Raw genomic sequence first — 16,126 nt, 5'->3', positions numbered from 1 at the left:
ACTACATCTGTAAACCACCTCTGTGGGTTTTTTCTCCTTTTCCTCCATTATCCTCTATCCTCCTTCTTCACATGCCCAGACCACCTCAGCCTTTCCTCTCTAACTTTAATAATAATAATAATAATAATACATTTTTAATAGCGCCTTTCAAAGCACCCAAGGACACTGTACAACAGATAAAAACTGGAAATATACACAATGATAAGAATAGAAGATAAAAGTTAAAACATACAGAAATTTAAGAATAGGCAATTTTAAACAAATGAGTTTTAAGGGTGGACTTAAAAAGAGAGAATGAGCTAATATTTCTGAGGTCCGGGGGTAGGGAATTCCAAAGTCGAGGGGCAGAGCAACTAAAGGCCCTCCCTCCCATTGTGATCAGACGAGCAGAGGGAACAGAGAGAGAAAGAGAAGATGAAGATCTGAGGCAGCGGGATGGGAGCTTCATCTGTAATAAGTCAGAGATGTACGTTGGAGAGAGAGAGTGAATAGCCTTGAATGTATACAAAATTATTTTAAAATGGATGCGAAATTTGACCGGGAGCCAGTGAAGTTGCTTCAGGATTGGGGAGATGTGGTGGGTAGAAGAAGTCCTAGTAATAATACGGGCAGCAGAGTTCTGGACACGTTGGAGCTTGTTGATAGATTTTTGTGTAAGGCCAAATAATAATGAGTTGCAGTAGTCAATTCTAGAGATAACAAGATTATGGATGAGAATGGCAGTGGCGTAAGGTGTGAGGAAGGGGCGGAGGCGATTAATGTTACGGAGTTGGAAATATGCTGCACGTGTAATATTATTGATATGCGAGTTAAAGGATAATGTGCTATCGAGAATGACACCCAAGCTTTTCACGGAAGGAGAGGTAGGGACCAGCGAGTTATTGATGGTGAGAGAGAAATTGTTAATTCTGGATAGCAGTCGTTTGGTGCCAACCAGAAGAAGTTCCGATTTATTGCTGTTGAGTTTAAGAAAGTTGGAGGAGAACCAAGAATTGAGTTCAGCTAGACAGAGGATAAGGGAGGGTGGAGGAAGAGTAGAGTCAGGTTTGGTAGAGAGATAGAGCTGGGTGTCATCGGCGTAGCAGTGGAACTGAATATTATATTTACAAAAAATATGTCCGAGTGGAAGAAGGTAGATTATGAAAAGAAGGGGCCCGAGGACAGATCCCTGGGGCACCCCAGTGGATAAAGGAGAAAGTTGAGAAGTGAAGGATTTTAATTGAATGAACTGAGTGCGATCAGATAGATATGATTTAAACCAGGCTAGTGGAGTGTGAGAGAGACCAATAGAAGCGAATCTGCTAAGGAGAATGGGATGAGAGATGGTGTCAAAAGCTGCACTCAGATCAAGAAGAATAAGGATGGAGAGGAGACCAGAATCAGCTGCTATAAGAAGGTCGTTTGTTATTTTTATAAGAGCAGTTTCAGTGCTATGTAAAGGACGAAAGCCAGACTGGAACTGTTCGAACTTTGCCTCTAAACTTCTGAACCTGAGCTGATATTGTCACTTTCACTCACAATGCACATCTTTACATCTTCAACTCTGCCACATTAAGCTTCACCTGCTGTATGTTTGTTAGTGCCACCACCTCCAAAACCATCCATCGTAGCAGATCCCACTTCTCTCTTGTAAATCTTCCCTTTCACTCTATATTTGTCACACATCAAATTCAAATTCAAATTTTATTTGTCACGTACACAGTCATACACAGTACGATATGTAGTGAAATGCTTGGACAACTGCTCGTGACCTAAAGAAAACAAAAAAGGAAAAGGCTATGAATAAGATAGGAAATAAATATGAAAAATTAAAAAGGGTAAATTTAACTAGGAAGGAATAGAATATAAATTAAGGTTAAAAATGAAATAACTGTACAACACAAATTAGAATGAAGGGTAAATTTAACTGGGAAGAATAAGATAAAGATAAATATATAAATTAAAGTTGAAAATAAAATAACTGTACAACAAAATACACAATATAGAACTATATAAGAATGTATGAAGAAATCTAAATATAAATAAATATATACACAATAACAGCAGCTGTACAAGTATTAACCGGAAATGAAGAATATAGTGACCAGTGTTGTGCAAAACCAAAGTCCAGAAAGTCCAGTGTGTGTGTAAGAACCATATGTGTGGGTCAGTACTGTGTGGTGGTGTGATTGAGAGACCGTATTGCCTGCGGGAAGAAGCTCCTCCTCAGTCTCTCTGTGTTGGTATTCAGGGAGCGGAATCGCTTTCCTGACCTCAACAGAGAGAACAGTCTGTTGTTGGGATGGCTGAGGTCCTTCACGATCTTCCTGGCCTTGGTCCAGCACCGCCTGCTGTAGATTGAGTGCAGGTCAGGGAGCTCGGAGCGGATGGTGCGCTCAGCTGACCGCACAACCCTCTGTAGAGCTCGTCTGTCCTGCATGGTGCTGTTCCCGAACCAGGTTAAGATGTTTCCCGCCAGGATGCTCTCTATGGTGCACGAGTAAAAGTTCCTGAGCACCTTGGAGGGCAGTTGGAAGTCTCTCAAGCGTCTGAGGTGGTAGAGACGCTGTCGGGCCTTTTTCACCACGGTGTTGATGTGACAGGACCATGACAGGTCCTGCGTGATGTGAACTCCGAGGTATTTGAAGCTGTCCACTCTCTCCACTGGGCACTCGTTGATGACGGGGGTCTGGTAGTTCCTCTCCTGCTTAGTGCTGAAGTCCACTATCAGCTCCTTTGTCTTACTGACGTTTAGAAGGAGGTTGTTCCTCTGGCACCAGTTCTCCAGATTCCTAATCTCCTTCAGGTAGGCCGTCTCGTTGTTATCAGAGATCAGGCCCACCACGACGGTGTCGTCAGCAAACTTGATGATGGTGGTGGAGCTGGTAGTGGCCACACAGTCATATGTGTACAAAGAGTACAGCAGGGGGCTCAGAACACACCCTGGGGGGCTCCAGTGCTGAGAGTGGTGGAGGCTGAGACATGTCCGCCCATCCTTACTGCCTGTGGTCTGCCAGTTAGGAAGTTGGAGATCCACTGACACATAGATGAGCTGAGTCCCAGATGCTCCAGCTTGGTGGTGAGTGTGGAGGGAATTATGGTGTTAAATGCAGAGCTGTAGTCTATGAAGAGCATTTTAACATAATTCCCCCTTCTAGTGTCCAAGTGAGTGAGTGATGTGTGGAGGAGATGAGAGATGGCATCGTCTGTGGAACGATTTGGACGGTAAGCGAACTGTAGTGGGTCCAGTGTGTCTGGTAGTGAAGAAATGATGAAGTCTCTGACCAGGCGTTCAAAGCACTTCATCACTACTGAGGTGAGGGCTACAGGGCGATAGTCATTGAGAGAAGCAGGGTGGGGTTTCTTCAGGACAGGAACAATGATGGACTCTTTGAAGCATGTGGGGATCACCGACTGAGATAAAGAGATGTTGAATATCTCAGTGAACACAGGAGCTAGCTGGTATGCGCAGTCTCTTAGGATACGACCTGGGATGCCGTCTGGTCCTGCTGCTTTCCTGGTGTTCACTCTCTTGAAGGCTCTCCTTACTTCATGCTCGGAGATGACGAGCACGTTTCCGGTGCTGGCAGTATCTTCCTGTCTGTAGCCGTTAGCGCCGCTAACACTAGCATTGTTGGAGACCTTAGCTGCAGCCTCGAAGCGAGCATAGAAAGTGTTCAGCTCGTCTGCCAGAGTCACGGCCGCGTTCATCATACCGGTTGTTGGTGCTTTATAGTCCGTTATTGTCCTTAGTCCCCGCCACAGGCTCCTAGAGTCACTCTGTTGGAGTTGTGACTCTAGTTTCCTCCCGTAGCGCTGTTTCGCCTCTTTCACCGCCCTCCGCACGTTATATGACGCGGCTTTGTACGGGTCCATGTCCCCCGTCATGAGTCCCGTGTTGTAGGCAGCGGTGCGGGATCTCAGAGCGTTGCGGATGGTTTTATCCACCCACGGCTTCTGGTTGGGAAACGTTGTGATAGTCTTTGTCTCCACGGTATCATCCGCTAGTTTCCCGATGAATCCCACAACCGCTTCCGTAAACACGTTGACGTCATCGTCGGAGCTGTTTCTGAACATGCCCCAGTCTGCGTCATCGAGTGCGTCCTGTAACGCGGCCACCGATTGATCCGTCCAGCGCGCGACCTGCCTCTGAACCGGAACTTCCTGTTTCAGCCTTTGTTTGTATTTTGGCATGAGGAAAATGGCGGCGTGATCAGATTTGCCAAACGGGGGGCGGGATTGTGCCTTGTAGCCGTCCTTGACCGTAGTGTAGCAGTGGCCCAGTGTCCTTTCACCCCTGGTGGGGCAGGTGATGTGTTGATAAAAGTTCGGCGCTGCGCGTTTGAGGTTGGCGCTATTAAAGTCCCCCGTCACAATAAGCGCAGCGTCCCGGTGTTGTGTCTGGTGCTGTGTGAGTGCCTCATGCAGCTCGCATAAGGCGGTGACCGTGTCCGCTTGTGGTGGAATATAAACGGCACTTACAATGACCGATGTAAATTCCCGAGGTAGATAAAAAGGACGACACATGATGGACAGTAGTTCCAGATTTGGTGTGCAGGAGCGTGTGAGAGGAACAACGTTCGCACTGTTGCACCAGTTGTTGTTCACCATTAAACACACGCCGCCTCCCCTTGACTTCCCCGAGTCCCGTGTCCTGTCCATGCGGTGAACCGAGAAGAACTCGGCCGGCTGGATGGCGTGGTCCGGCACCGCTGGGTTCAGCCATGTCTCGGTGAAGCAGAGGAGATTGCAGTCCCGAATGTCTCTCTGGAACTTTATCCTGGCCCTGAGGTCGTCAAGCTTGTTCTCCAGTGACTGGACGTTGGCGAGCAGGATGCTAGGCAGAGGTGTGCGGTGTGCACGAGCTCTCAGCCTGTTCCTGACGCCGGCTCGCTTCCCTCTAGGCCGCCGCCGCTTCCCTTTGTTCTCCCTCGAGATCTCACTCGGCCAGCTCGGATCCGGAGTTAAAAACTTCGAATTGTGAGTACATTGTAAACCAATAGAAACAAGAGTGTCACTGTCATACCTAATGTACCCAATGGTGATGATTTTGCCGATTTAGAAACGCTGAAAACTAACTTAAAAAACAAAGACAAAGAAAAAGTGGTCGGAGCAGTCGTGACGGCAGCCGACCTCACCGGCGCCTCTGACACTTGTGGTTTATTATAAAAGTAATTTGACTCGTCAAAACAAGACTTTGGCAATCAGAACTGCTAACTGAGTGATCTTCTCGGCTTTGATTCGTGTCATTTTAAATTAAATTTGGAACTGACTGTTGGTCCTTCTTGGGCTTTGAATTATAAATGAAAAAACATAAAATTCAACAGATCTGAATCAGTAACACTTTGCTGTTTTTTCAAAGCAACAAATTCAGCAGAAAGTTAGAATGACTAAGTAGAAAAGTCCTTGTTCCTTTGATTTCAGCTCGTCTTGTTTGGGCAGTGAACCCTGGGGGGTTAGCCAGTTTGTCTGCTGCAGTTAATATGTGTGTACATTATGTTGGTGAGATTAAAGTTGTTTTACTCGGGGGGGATAGCAGTTAGATTTTGTACTTGATAATTTCATATAATGTTCCAAAATCAATTTTTGACTAGAGTGGGGAAAAAAGTTAATTGGTTTCCCCAGAGAGTGAATTTGAACACCTTTGCTGTAATTGTCCTATTATCTCTTTAAGCTATAATCACTTTTCTGAACCTGGCTTCATCCTCTGTTCTTAAGAAGAGAGAGAAAAAAGTTCAGTAACACCGGAGAGGAGTAAAGGAAGTGCAGGGAGGAAAAAAGCTTCAAATAGATGATTATAAATTTGGACACGACTGAACTAAATTCTCTGGAGGAAAAAGAGAAGAGACAGCTCTAAATATTAAAAGAGGGACTGGGGAAACAACCCACCCCCACTCACCCAAAAAAAGCAAATTTAAACACGCTCAAAAATTCACTGAGCACATATAAATGCACTGCACAAGTGTAAGGCCTCTGTGGGAAGAGAGAGAGAACAAAGTTGTATTTCTGCTCGTGTTTTCCCACTGCACTTACAGCTCAAGGCTCCGTTTTTGATTCATGACGGTGCTTGTGGATGAATCAGACAGCGAGAAGCCACAGTTGAACGCCAGCCACGTCAGTGAAATATCGGCGTACATGTGCTCTTTTGTTCTGATAGATCCCCACGTTTGGAAGCTTGAATGCTGAGCACAGAATCTGTGCAAACACGATGCGTCATCGTACGCAATCCGTGACCTGCAGTCCCGCAGCGTTCACCGCACCCTGTCACAACTCGCTCACAGACAGAAATCAGTGTAATTTCTTCATGTGTCTGCTTAGAGAGCCAAGCTTAAACAAAAACACGCTGCCTGTCAGGCCTGAACTTTCACACTGATTAAGATATCCAGTGTTAATGCAGTCCTTGAAATGTTGACATGTTATCGTCTTTTTACTTGTCTGTCCAACTCATACACCTCCGTAGTATTTATGTTTTCTCTGCTCACATCAATAATACATTTTTGCCACAACCTATACTGATGTCTATCTGTTCAAAAATACTTGCAAACTGAGTTTAAAAGGTCCCCAAAACCCCCAAATAAAAAAACAAACAAAAAACAAAACAACACAATTTGGATCGCTGTTAAAACGAACTCTGAGCCACATTGGTAGAGCTGTGTAAATCCTTGACAGCCGTGAATAAAATAATTAAAGAGATGACCTGCAACATAGTGCATTCCAAATTAATCTATAACTCATCCTGTTTTGAGCCCTGCAGGGTTAAAATTCATCCTTGATGGCCTCTAAAAAGTCAAATTCATGGTTTTATCTTTTTATATCTGTGTGATAGAGAAATCTTAACATAGCTGAACTCAGAAAATGATTGAAAATTGATTCTCTTGAGCCTCTTGATTGTTTTGCTTTGAAGGTGTAACTTCTATAAGCAGCCTTCACTATGTATCTCCTTGATGTGATGAAGCAGAGACACTTCTGGAGTCCCATCACAGTGACACTGCAGACTTTACCTAAAACATGAAGATTATCCAGTAACCCATTGATTTGCCTTAGATTAAGCCAAATGATGCTGTAATGTTGGGCCTTTTAGCATAGGAGTGTTTGAGGTTGAGTGTGGCAAAGAACCACTTTCATACACTTTTAGAGCGGCTTCATTTTTCTGCCCCAGACGCTGCCACTCGAGTGGCACCAAAGGCAGTTATCGTTATGGAGGAAAATTCAGAGCAATAACCATGTGCGCTATACAGCAGTGTGCTGAATGTTTGAACAGGGTTTTAACCGTTTCGTGTGAGTCGCACACTTTGTGGTCTCACGTTGCTTCTCTTACCAATCCAGGTCAAATTTAAATATTAATATTGTGCCAGTCATGCAGATTCTAGTTCAGCACTGATTAGGAAACATGAGGTCAGTGTCTCGTATGACTTGACAAAAATCAGAACTAGGACGACGAGCAGTTTCTTTCTTTTTTTAACTCCTCCAGCAACAACGACGTGAGCGCGAGATGAGGAGGCAGCAGGAGCGTGAGCAGCGCCGGCGCGAGCAGGAGGAGAAGAGGCGCATCGAAGAGATGGAACGACGCCGCAAAGAAGAGGAGGAGCGCAGGAGGGCCGAGGAGGAAAAGAGGAGGGCCGACCGCGAGCAGGTAGGAGGGAATCGACTGGGCAAGACACTGAAAGATTTGTTTTATCAACTTTAATTAGGATTTGTATTAATTTGGATGAACTTTTACACCCACCTTTCTGATATTTAACTAATGGCTGTGGACTCTGACTGACAGGAGTATATACGTCGACAGCTGGAGGAGGAGCAGAGGCACCTGGAGATCCTGCAACAGCAGCTCCTCCATGAACAGGCCATGCTTCTGGTGAGTCACATTCAACTTCATTTTTCCCCCTTTTATCATTTAAAAAAAAATCTAAATGAGCTTAATGCTGTTTCTACTTTCATGCCCCAAGTGATTTTAATGTTTCTGCAGCTCCCAGGTTGTTAAATTTCCTAACGCAGGTACTTTATTCCTCCGTTACATGAGTTTTCCTGAGTCCATTTGCCTTCTGTGCTAAACTTCATCAAGTTTTTAGAAATAACTTTTGACTTTAGTGAAGCCGAGGGGAGCCGTTAACGGTTGAGGTCAGAGTATAATGAGCGTTCTCAGATTTTGCCGGGGAAATCAGGATGTTTACGAGCCTCTCAGTGAAGGTGATGTCATCAGCAGGAAACTAGTCATCCCACGGAAAGAGAGGGCTTCCCCTCTTCCAGATGTTAAAGGGTCAGGGGAGGCGATACTGATACTCAAACCATGTTGTTATTTTCTTTTTCTTTTTAAAGGATTCTGTTCCTTTTGGGGTTTGGAGCGGATATTCACATAATAAAAGGATATGACCGTTAACATCCTCACTTCCAGTTTCAACCATTACTTAATCTCTGACCATGTGGTTCCTGCATAGTCACCATTCACAAACTCATGCAAAAAACAAGCTGACTTCTATTTAAACTGCGAAACACATTACTTTGAGCTGTATTATAGGGATGAATGTTACATGTTTGAATTAACAACCTATAATTAGATGGAGCCTCTGGCAATGGGCACAACTGTCCCACTGCATAAAACTGTATTAATGCTTCACTGGTTTAATTGCTTTTCACCACAGCGGTCTAACAGGCGTGCAGTTGGACATTTTTTCCCCCACCAGTATCCATCAGATGGTTTAGTTTTTTTGTTTGGTTTTGTTTTGTTTTCGTTTGTTTTCTAGTCTCCTCCCATTTAAATTCTCCACTAAAGCCTGACTTAGCCTGAAACTCAATGTTTTAACAGAGCACATTTTTACACAGTCAAATCACACTGTGAGTTGAATTAGCAGTGTTTCAGTCATAAAGGGTGCATTTAACATTTTTAGGACCTGAGACACTCAGCCTTATAGAAACTAGAATATAAAGCTATGTGTGCCGTGTTTGTTAACAGCTGTGATGTCATTGCTCACAGTTACAGGATATATATTAAATATAAATATATCCTTATATATAAGGATAAATAATATGTAATAAAAGTAAGAAATTAGTTAAAAGCCTTGCAATATTATAATGCCATTACCACCAAGAGCCTTTCAAAACAAAGTGCTCTCTCCATCTCTGATGCTAGCTTCTACACAATAGTTTTCATACAGTCGTATTCCTACAGTCACTGCTGGCATGTGACTCCAAACGGATGGTTGGTGTAACTGTATGGGGTCATCTAAATGGATTCTTAATCCCTTAAAGTATCAAAAAGGACTTTTTTGGACATAGTAAGTGTCGACCAGCCTATGTGTGCTAGCGGTTTTGGTTCAACTTGACCCTCCCTGTACTCAGGAGTACAAATGGAGGGAGCTTGAGGAGCAGCGGCAAGCTCAGAAACTCCAGAGACAGCTGCAGCAGGAGCAGGCCTACCTGCTGTCGCTTCAGCAAAACCAGAACTTGGACAGTAGCAAAACAGCCCAGCAACAGACCCCCAAACCCCCACAGAACCCTGAACCTGACAGGGTAAAGCCTCTGCAAGCCCCTGAGCAGGAAACAACAAAACAACCACAGAACACTGACAGTGAGAAGACACGGCCCAGTCCAGCCTCCAGTCTGGAAAAAACTACAGAAAGCAGGCTACCAGTGGCTGACCTTCAAGGCCCCGCCCCTGACTCTGAGCCAGTCAGAGAGGTGAACCTCGTTAGCTGATCAGTCACAGTGACTGCTTTTAAAATGCTTCCTTTGCTTGTGTATACTCACTCTCGCTGTCTTTAGTGTATCGTGTGTAGATGGTGACGGTGAGCTGATGGTGTGGGGTGAATGGCTTTGTAGACGAGCTCTGTAGCTAGACTGTTTCTAAACTCACATGTCTAATAATTAAACAGGTCCATGACGCACATATATGCCTGTGTTACAGGACCAACAGCAGTTATTTTATCTATTTAGGTGAACTTAAATATGAAGTTCTAATAAATTGAACTCAACTTGAGACCAGTCTTTAAAGCAAGATTAAAGCAGGGCTAACTGAGAGAGAAACAGAAACAAAAGGGAGAATAATGGTTAACGTAGGTCCAATATGGAGCATGAAACTGATGTGCTGCACATAGAGTTTATAGTATTGCTAATTTCCAATACTTGTGAAATCCTCATAGGAAAAAAGTTGGGAAACTAAAGAAATTATTATACCAAATACCAACAAACTAATATCTAGATGCAGCATATTCATGTTCACTTCGAGGATTCCTTCAGACTTCCTGAAACATAGAATAAAAAATACAGCCTCTGAGTCTGAAAAGGGCTGCCAATGTTGAAGTGCCTTAAAGGTGCATTCTTTCTAATGGCCAGCAGAGGTCAACTCCTCTGGTTGCAAGATAAGTAAGATTGTACAGAAGCCTGTGAGAAAATGAACCTACTTCTCCCTTTATGCATGAAATCAGTAATCAGTTTTTTAGGGTCTCGATTGCCAAGTTCACATTTTATTAAATAAATCTTGATGCTTCCTTTGCAAATTATAGCCCCATTTCAAGTACAGCAGATGATAAACCAGGGTACAACTTAAAATCCCTGGTTTCTCAGTCAGATCCACCCCCATGCTCCTATCATCTAGTTTCAAAAACACAAGACATCGATATTGAAAGTGACAATCTGGCCTTCAAAGCAGAAGCCCAAACGTTGGTGTCATGGTGGCTATGTCAGCGTTCTGTTTACAGTGTATGAGCAGATGTCATTTGAGCTTTTTCTCGTGAGTTTGCAGTGAAATGCTCACTTGAACAGCTCGTCCCTCTAAAGAAGGACACAACTGGTCTCTAATTATCCTCATGGTAGTCCTTGTCCCCACATTAATAAAAACGAGCCACCTCATTAGTGCTCAGCGTGACTTACAGTCTCTTTCTTCTTTATGGCATTTGGTATCCTTTTTAGTGCCTATTGGGAAGGATAATGACAGAGACGCTAGCCAAATAAAAGCACATCATTGGCCAAAACAGCTCAGAAGCCCTAACATTGGTGGACCAAACAGGATAGTCATCTTTTGATAGTTCAGCCATCATATTTGTCGTAATGATAACACTGTAATCACAAAGTTTCTGATAAAGTGGCAACATGAAGAAAAAAAAAATCACAAATGGAAAAGATATCCAAATATCCATTTTGAAGAACAACCCAAGCAACATTTCAAAATCTGACTTTCTATGGTGAACCGTGTCCTGGACCTCAGTGTGTGACCTAACCTTTCCTTTGTGAATGTCTTCTCTCCACATGAAAATGCATGACAGTCTTGCTGGTTCCTTCTCGTAGGGATGTGGGAACACTGCGGTGCCAATAACACTGCTGCCTTTGAGGAGGTGCTTTGTTGTCCCTGCTGGTGTGCCTGTATCAGCAGATAACTTTCTGATGTGCTTGAACTACTGCCAGAACAAATCACCTCTTCTCTGTTGGAAGAAACTAACAAACCATAGCGGCTGATGGCTTCTGTCTTTTCTCCTCTTCGTGTACTGACCTGTACCCACCTGTATTCTCAACTTGCTGCTAATGCTGCTGTTTGCACGTGTCCTTCTTAGGCTGACGAGCGATATCGGAAGAACATCCAGGGTTCTCCCCAGGCGGCTCAGACCAAACCACAGCAGCCTCCGGTGCCGCCGCGATCTGAGTCTTCATACCCCAATGGGAACTCTGCTTCTGAGGCCATGCACCGGCCTGTGGAACCACAGGTAAGAGTGACTTCAAACCATTTCTTCTTCTCTTAAACTATTCTGCTTTTACATTTACAGCTGTGAGTTGGTGTCCACTGGATCACTGGACTAGGAACAGTCCACTGGTGATTTACATCTTAAAGGGTGTTGGAGCATATTGAGCAGTGGATGGGGTTATGAGATTATGAGAGAGAGATTCATGTATTTGACAGTTTCATAATGTTTGCATGACACAAGATCTGATTGTAATATCGACTTCCCTTTTTCTACATGGAAGTAGTAATAGTGGAGCTTGGTCGGGCTGAGCATGCCTGAGGACTTTATGGCTGCTAACCTGTCATTCAGTTATGTGAACAAGCCAAATTAGGGCGAGAGTTATTCGTTCCTGGGCCACAGTGTACCGGACGTGATCTGCAGTGGGCATGATAAGCAAAGTCATAGCGTAATGACTTACTCAGTTTTCCCCTCCTTCCTGCAGTCAGTTCACTGTCACTAAAATGAAACATTACTGTCATAAATCAAAGAGCCAAAGCTTAACCACCTTATGTCACTGTGGTATTGTAACCCATAGTTAACATCTTTGTCTGTAAGAAGGCTGTAAAATTAATAATGAATTAATAAGTTGAAACGCACCCTTTGGAGAGCTAGTTCTGACCCTCTGGCCATGTGTTCGACACCCCTGGTTAAGAGTATGCTGTCAGCCTTATATTGCCAAATTGCCTTGCCAACTTTGAGTGGATTTATGATGCTGAAATGTGTTATAGACCCTTGCATGCATGCTTTGAAAAGCTCATTTTTCACAAAATACCGGTTTATTCGAAAAGTCCATTTACCTTCTTAATAACCTGAACATTGCTTCAAGATGTTATCTGTGATTTTTTTCCCCCGATAATAATTCATTAGGTTTCTCCTTCAGGTGACTCGAGGAAAACTGAAATCTTTGCACTTTGGAAGATTTATTGTTTCTCAGTTTAGGAGTTGTTCTGCTTTTTTTCTCTGCCTTCATGGATTGTATCTTTAGCTTTGAGGTCGTTTCATCTGAATAATGTTTCCAACTGTGTGCTGCTGCTGAACTTCTCATGACTCTTTTTAGCCTCGGGCTTGTTATTACCTCAATTTCATTTCCCTCGTTTTAACCAGTTAAAATGTGGAACAGCATAAAACTCTTGACTGATTTGAAAAGAAATCTCCCCTTTTTCACCCAGCTTCCCTGTGGTAATGAAAATCAACCAAGTCCAACCTTCTGCCATAATTAACTCTTGGACTGACAAGTTGTCCTCCCAATATGTAAATGCAAACAAAAGCCCTTTCACCAGATGTGTGTTTACCACAAGGTGTGCAAATGTGTGTGTTTATGGGATTTGCCTGATGCTGTAATGGGGGGTTTGAACATCTCTGCTCTACATGCTGTAACTCCTTATTGTGTGTTGGTGATTAAAACATTCATAATTCATGGGCATCCAAATTTTGCAGGGTGACTCAGGCAGTATTAGTCATTTTCCCAGTGAAGGATTGAGCACACGAAGCATGAATAATCACAGTTCATATAAGTCAATCTGTTTTGGATATGTCACACAGATTACATTATATAGAAATGATGCTGTTATTCAGTAGGATGGGGGTTGTGTTGGCCGCGGGTGTGACGATGTAATTCGCTAGAGCGTTATTAACCCATAATGTTAAAAGTGGATTACTCTCATTAACAGAGAGCCTATAGAGTATTCACCACACAAAGGTCTCATATCATGATGCCTAAGGACCGACGTGAGGTATTTTTATTAGCTGCCTTCCTAAAGAAATCTCACTGCTGTCAAATATGGAAACAAAAATTAGTTAAGGTTAAGATGGTGATTATGAATAAGGTGAAAGGCAGGATGTTCAGTGCCCACTATCAAAGTCACATGTTTTCCTCCACTCCCAGCCATGAATGTGTGCATGCTGCGTGGACCGTTGTGGTTCTGTCGGCACGCTTGTTTGCATGTCAGCCTGTTTTTACTCCTTATTCATGCATCATCTCCAGATAATTTTTGAAGGTGATCTAAAAGGACCGTGTAGTATATCAAAAGGACTAAAATGTCCAAAAAAAAAAGCTGACTAAAAGCCAAGCCAGTAAAATCATGACTCAATATTTTTTTTCCTGGATCAATTCAGCTTAATCTCTCCATTCCCTGTGAATTATGTCTTCTTTTATATTTTGTGTCGTTCCCTGATTTATCCAGGCTACCCTTCTTTTTTTTTTTTTTTAGTTAAAAGCTTTTACAGTGAAATTTCTGCTCTCCAAAAAAAGGGTATGACGTGCAGATATGTCTATTTCACAAGTGCTCCTTCTCCCCTCCTGTTGCACTCTTGGGTTCTTAAGGGGATTTGCAAAGATTTGAGTCTTTGCCTTTAAAATGTCTACAGCTCTTCTTTGATTTTACAGACAAGCTGTGTCAATTTCTAACTGAAATCAGCTTCTGTGGCGTTAAAACGATCTAGTATTTCAGAGCAGTGGTTGTTAACATCGTGTTGGCTTCTGCCAAGTTGTCAGATCAACTCGCCACATCTGACACCGTGTGTTTTTATAAATCATAAATGCTCTGTGCACAAATGACCAAGACTGAAAATCCTTGCATCTGAGCTGAAAGAACATTTCCATCTAGAATCCCTGATTGAACTTAATGCCACTGGAAAAAGTGAATACTGTAGCAGCAAAAGGTTAAATATGTCATCTTCCATCTACTTTAAGAGCATTATAATAAATCTATAATGTAATTATATCCTCTCATTTACATCTATACCAACTGAATGTGCAGAAGAGCTCTTCAGCTGAAGCCTGGCAGCAAGTAGGAGCTAAATGACAGCTGCATTGTATGGATGTGTCATTCTGTTAAGTCATCGCAGCTTTTCTTTGTTGTTTTTACTTTCTGCTCATTGCTGGATCCTTTCGTGCTGTAAGATCCCTCTCACTGTTCCACATCTAATTATGAATGACCCAAAATAACCTTACAATAACCAGTAGGACCTGCATCGCCCTGATTTCCACATTTGAGAAGTCTAATGTTAGTGTTACTAACATTAGCTCAAATGTGACAAACCCCTTAAAATACCCTACAGTCCCTGAGCTTGTTCCTTGTCTGAATACCCTGCATGCAGACTGACCTGCGCTCCCCCATTGTGTTCTGTTTTGTGTCGTCCGCAAGGTTCGTTCTCATCTGGCTGCTTTAAAGAGCAGCAGCAGCGTGGCCTCATCAAACTCCACTGCCACTCCGCCTGTTGTGTCGCGATCGCACTCCTTCACAGAGCCACTTACCCCTAGCTTTGAAAATCTCCACCTTCAAAACAGCCACGAATCCCGCCGTCACCTTCCATCATCATCATCACCACTATCATCCTCATCATCAACGCCTACTCGCACTGACCCACACCCCCATCCTCAGCCTAGGCCCCATGAACCAGCCCCTTCAGCGGAGGTCCCACCGAGGGTAAGGACTAGAAGAAAGAAGCCCAGTGTGGTAGCATTAGTTGAATAAGACAGTCTTCTGTAATTATTTCCCACCATTTTTTTTTTTTTTTATACAATATCAGAATTTAAACAGCTGTTATTTTTTTTCCTTGTATGGAGACCAAGAAACACGATATCCACTGTATGTGAGGAAATCGGATATTGCAGGGCATTTTAGTCCAATTTTTGCACACAATATCTGACAAAAGAGGAAGTTACTGTGTGGTGAAATTTCTTGTTCATGCAAAAATAGCTGTTAGTTAAAATGCATCACAACATTCAATCCGTGACCGTTCTATAACTCGACTGTTGTTCCACTTATAGGATGAGTCGAGACAGTCTGCCTCATGCTGCTTTCTTCTTCCCTCACCACACTAATTTAGACTTTTGCTGCACCACCGCAAAAAAACATAAAAATAACAAGATGAGGAATGTAAGCATAAGAAGACAGTCGTTTCCTAAGAGAATCCACCCTGTCAATGCAACACAATGGGAAAGCTTCAAGTAAACAATGGTGGACCTCACAAGCAGGTTCAGCCTTAAAATAGAGGAAAATGCTACTGAGAAAAGATTGACCAATCAGTAACATCAGCTCATACTGTTTCCATGTTGTCCCTAACTTAAACTCTTAAATAAATAAATGGCTGAAGGTTCTGTTGTGCATGGCTGTGCTGCTCTGCTCTGCGTTGGCTTCACTGAATTTACATGTGACTGATTTAGGGGAAAATGTTCCTCACATGCGTGACCTGTGACTACGATGAAGGCTTTAGTTGGCGTACCTACATTTATACATTTCAAGTTAGATACTGTAAGAACACAACAGGCAGTCACGTCAGAGATGCGCAGCTCATAAGCAGCAGAGATGCAGTACGCATAGATCCTGTGTTTTTGTTTCAGTCACGTCATCACCAACCTGAAATGTGAGCTTGTTGGTGCGTTGTTTAAACAAACCCAGCTGTTTAATTTAGTCTGATGTGAACACAGTTAT

The 16,126-nt window shown here is 43.2% G+C and overlaps 1 protein-coding gene across 4 annotated transcripts in view; it reads left to right on the top strand.

The window, feature by feature from the left end:
- Window positions 1-16,126, top strand: part of LOC113008059 (mitogen-activated protein kinase kinase kinase kinase 4-like) — a 104,728-nt gene that overhangs the window by 64,085 nt on the left and 24,517 nt on the right. For 2 of the 4 annotated variants that reach the window (XM_026145201.1, XM_026145199.1), the window contains exons 13-16: window positions 7,451-7,612; window positions 7,748-7,834; window positions 9,316-9,654; window positions 11,523-11,672. In XM_026145201.1, coding sequence (XP_026000986.1) covers window positions 7,451-7,612; window positions 7,748-7,834; window positions 9,316-9,654; window positions 11,523-11,672 — 738 coding nt within the window. Of the gene's footprint in view, window positions 1-7,450; window positions 7,613-7,747; window positions 7,835-9,315; window positions 9,655-11,522; window positions 11,673-14,836; window positions 15,119-16,126 lie in introns of all 4 variants that reach the window. The other 2 variants (XM_026145198.1, XM_026145200.1) reach the window with 2 other exon arrangements.

Source organism: Astatotilapia calliptera, chromosome 16 (assembly GCF_900246225.1).
Source record: "Astatotilapia calliptera chromosome 16, fAstCal1.2, whole genome shotgun sequence".
NCBI classification, from domain to species: Eukaryota; Metazoa; Chordata; class Actinopteri; order Cichliformes; family Cichlidae; genus Astatotilapia; species Astatotilapia calliptera.
This window is presented reverse-complemented; position numbering and strand designations above follow the sequence as displayed.